The sequence below is a fragment of the Astatotilapia calliptera genome, chromosome 8 (genome assembly GCF_900246225.1).
Source record: "Astatotilapia calliptera chromosome 8, fAstCal1.2, whole genome shotgun sequence".
NCBI lineage: Eukaryota > Metazoa > Chordata > Actinopteri > Cichliformes > Cichlidae > Astatotilapia > Astatotilapia calliptera.
Genome location: NC_039309.1, coordinates 8669848 through 8673404, shown reverse-complemented (window position 1 = coordinate 8673404; position 3557 = coordinate 8669848). Strand labels below are relative to the sequence as shown.

Genomic DNA, 3557 nt, shown 5'->3' with positions numbered 1-3557 from the left:
ACTTTTGCATGCGAGGCAGACGTGTTAACCACTGAAAATCTTTACTGATAATGACTGCTGTTCCCAATAAATGGCACAGTCAGTGGAAGCACAAAAAAAAAAAAAAAAAAAAAAAACCCAGAAAGAAAAAAGTCAAACACTGTAGCTTTTAACTGGAGTTCTATATTGCTCAGCAGCAATATAGACTCTAAACAAGCACAAAGTGTGAGAAATGAATTTATTTTAAACAAAAATGTTTATTAGCATTCACCGTAAGCACTTACAAGACATTTGAGAGGTTCACAGAGGAATGCAATACACATCATGAAGCAGGCAGAACTGCCCTTGAAACCCTTCAACTAAGAGTCCCACTGGAACCACTTTCAAAGACCAAGACCAGTTATCAACAGTTGATAAACCATAGAGAGGAGCAAGGGGGGGGGGGGGGGGGGGGGGGGGGGAAGGAGGAGGGAGAATAAAAAGAAAAGAAAGAAGAGGATCTGTACAGCACATGGAGGGAAGGTGAAGTCACAAGACAGGAGAGGATGGATGATCTGCCACACCTGTGAGCTTACAAACCGGCAAACAGCAGCGGAGGGTCGAGCCCCGGAACACACCGGGCACTCAGCACCGCAACACGCCACACCATGTCACCACCGCACTGCACCGCATCTTAACAGCTAACCAGCATTATTCAACTGCTACACAACTGCGCCTAGTGCACAAAAGATACACAAGAAAGAGGGTTAGAGTCATAGGAAAGCAACTTTAACCAGACAGAAAAAAAAATTGACAGAAAAGAAAAATGCATGCTGCTGGATTAGCAAGTCACAAATTAAGTGGGTTGCTTGTCACTGAACAACAAGCCATTTTCCAAGTAAGAGTGGTAAAACATAGCTGTAAATACACTGAATAACACCCCCCCTCTTTTTTTTTTTTTTTAAGCAACTTCAAACTTTCCATAGCTAACTGGGAAGGGTGTGTAAACAAGGGTTTTCACTGGAGGAAAATCTTTAGTTCAGAGTAATTAAGTGTAAAAATCAAAGTGAAAAAAGAAAATTTAAATGAAGGAAGAAAAAAAAAAACCCTCACAAATACCTTTGAATAAGCTCAGCTTTACAAACAATGATAAATCATGCCAAATTTACAGAATTTGTTTAGGTAGATCAAGTCAAATTAGACATTTAAAACATGTTAGACCAAGTTCCAATAACCTTTGAGTCTGCATTCAGTGGCAATATTTGAGTCCACTTCAATCTGAGACTCTTCCTGATGTCCTCAGCATAGCATCAATCATTTGAGATCTGGAAGGAAAGACAGAACAGAGTTAGCAAGAGCCAAACCCAGAAGTTACATCAACTCCTGCAGCTGACCTGGATTATAACATGTAATTCTGTACTGATCTTTCTCCTGACACATCAAACTGGCTCTATGGACATTAATTTCTCTTAATAAGCCTAACATTTCTATTTATTGTCACAATAGTTAAAAAACAAAAACACGCTTCCTCTCCCCAAAACTAGCTCTAACAAGTCTCTTACACTCGGGCATATTTGAAAAACAAACCTCGGGGTCCGTTCCCTTTGTGAGAGGCGGAGGACACCACAGTGCATCTGCCTGTGGTCCCTGTGAACGTACCTCACCACACCACCTCATACACCAACTGACAGCCCGAACCACCGCCATGACGACCTGCTCCATAGCAACCACCGTTGCCTTGTTGACCTGCTCCTTAGTACCTGCCATCGCTCTCAGCAACAGGCAGGTCACATGGGCGGGTCACACACTAACTGCTCTCACACTGCAACACCCCCATCTCCTCCTCCCTTTGCAAACAGGACTCCGCAGCTTGGAGGAAAGAATTCCACATTTAGGTGAACGTTTTGAGTGAAGCACCCCCCCACACGTCCCAACCACCCACTCCCTCCCATACATACTCAACAAATATCCCAATCTCCCATTGCCTGTGCATGCTTTAGATTGGCTGGACATGCAAGCAAAGTAAAGCACACACAGAACTAGGACTGTTGGCTACAACAGTCCAACTCTTATTTAAATAACACAAATATCAGGGATTCTGCAGACCTTTGTATGTAAATGGCCATAATGTCAAAGACTGCAGAACACAAACCCAACTGGTGCTGATTACCACCCTAGTTAGTATAATTGAAACTAATAATATAAGCCACCCTTTCCCCTTTATACCGTCATGTTGCATCTGCATTTGGGTTAAGACTCTGCTCCGGTGTCCTCTGGGGATTTAGGTCTACTCTTGGATTTGGACCTGGACCTGGACTTCGACTTTGACCTGGACCCTCTGTTGGAAGCTGGGGTTCGACTCCTTGACTTGGACCTGGAGCGGGACCGAGATCTGGAGGGCGACTTTGACTTGCTTCGCCGAGGGGTTCTGGATTTGGACTTAGACTTGGACCTTGACCTGGAGTAGGAACGGGACCTGGAGCGGCTGTAGTGGTGGCGGCTCCTAGATCTAGAGCGGCTTCTGCTCCTGGACCGGCTGTGGCTACGTCTTCGACGGCGAGGACTGGCTGAACGGCTACAGACAAAGAGAGAGAGAAACAATATAACAACTTAGCCAGTAAAGGTCCTACAGCTTTTTTTAAATAGGAAAAAGTGAAAGTAATTTTTTTTCTGTTTTCATTCACGACTAAACAATATATTTAAGTTACCAACAACTATTTATACCAAATAATGCATTTGTAAACTACCTTGCGCTCTAGCCACCTTGTCAGTGAGGATTACCAGGCAATCTTTGGCTGGTAAACATAAATAGTGGAAGAATGCTAACTACTTTCGTTTAGGTCACCATGTGCTTTGCAAACAGCTGAGTGTAAACAGTCCCTTGCGCTAAACTAACGACCTAAATTACCTTCTGCTTCTGCGTCCGTATCCGTATCTCCGTGGCGGAGGGCCTCTCCGGCTGTACATGGAGTCTGGCGGCCTTCCGTATCGAGCCATCTGAACCCGAAGCTCCCGCCCGTCGAGCAGCGCGCCGTCCATGGCGTCCATTGCGTCTTCGGCGTCGCGCTTGTCGAGGAACCGCACGAAAGCGAAGCCTCGGCTCTCCTTGGTGTACCTGTCCCGCGGGATATACACATCTCCCACACGGCCGTATTTCTCAAAAACTCGGCGCAGAGTCTCCGGCGAAGTTCGGTAAGTCAGGTTGTCCACCTTTAAGGAGGTCATCCCCTCAACGTCTGGCGGCGGCCTTCCGTAGCTCATTTTCTTCTCCAGACAACTAAGCAGGCCAATTAGGACAAAAACCTTTAGACCCTAGCGTGCTATTAATCCGCTACAATGCTAGTTAAAGCTGTAGCTGATGAACTGAATTTGAAATCTCGCTGTTTTTCTGATAGTATCGCTCTGCTCGTTTCTTTCACCGCGCTGTTTTTCACGTGAAATGGCGGCAAGGACCCTTCCTTTTCCCCTTTCTTTGCGCCCGTGTTGGCTTCCTCTGATTGGCTGTCCCAAGAGTCACTTTAACGCTACACTGCCCCCTGTGGACAGGAGGTTACTTGTAACGGCGACTGCAGACCGTTATTTCTGCCTTTGTTCCATGA

General features: G+C 45.7%; 1 protein-coding gene across 3 annotated transcripts; it reads right to left on the bottom strand.

Moving 5' to 3' along the window:
* Positions 1–216: 216 nt before the first annotated feature.
* Positions 217–3438, bottom strand: srsf2a (serine and arginine rich splicing factor 2a). 3 transcript variants are annotated; one of them, XR_003273208.1, is made up of 4 exons: positions 2867–3438; positions 2185–2533; positions 1194–1827; positions 217–694 (listed from the first exon to the last, which is right to left on the bottom strand). XR_003273208.1 is itself a non-coding variant. In XM_026178292.1 (2 exons), exons 1-2 carry the CDS (start codon positions 3217–3219, stop codon positions 2209–2211), a joined length of 678 nt encoding a protein of 225 aa, XP_026034077.1. In that variant the 5' UTR covers positions 3220–3433; the 3' UTR covers positions 217–2208. The 3 variants fall into 3 exon arrangements, 1 of the variants encoding a protein (XP_026034077.1); XR_003273209.1 differs by having other exon boundaries at positions 1194–1283; positions 2867–3437; XM_026178292.1 differs by having other exon boundaries at positions 217–2533; positions 2867–3433.
* Between the last annotated feature and the right edge of the window lie 119 nt (positions 3439–3557).

Coding starts and splice junctions, on each gene's coding strand:
- srsf2a (XM_026178292.1), bottom strand. CDS start 3,219: ATGAGCTACGGAAGGCCGCCGCCAGACGTTGAGGGGATGACCTCCTTA. Junction 2,534..2,866: donor TACGGACGCAGAAGCAGAAG/GTAATTTAGGTC, acceptor CTTTGTCTGTAG/CCGTTCAGCCAGTCCTCGCC.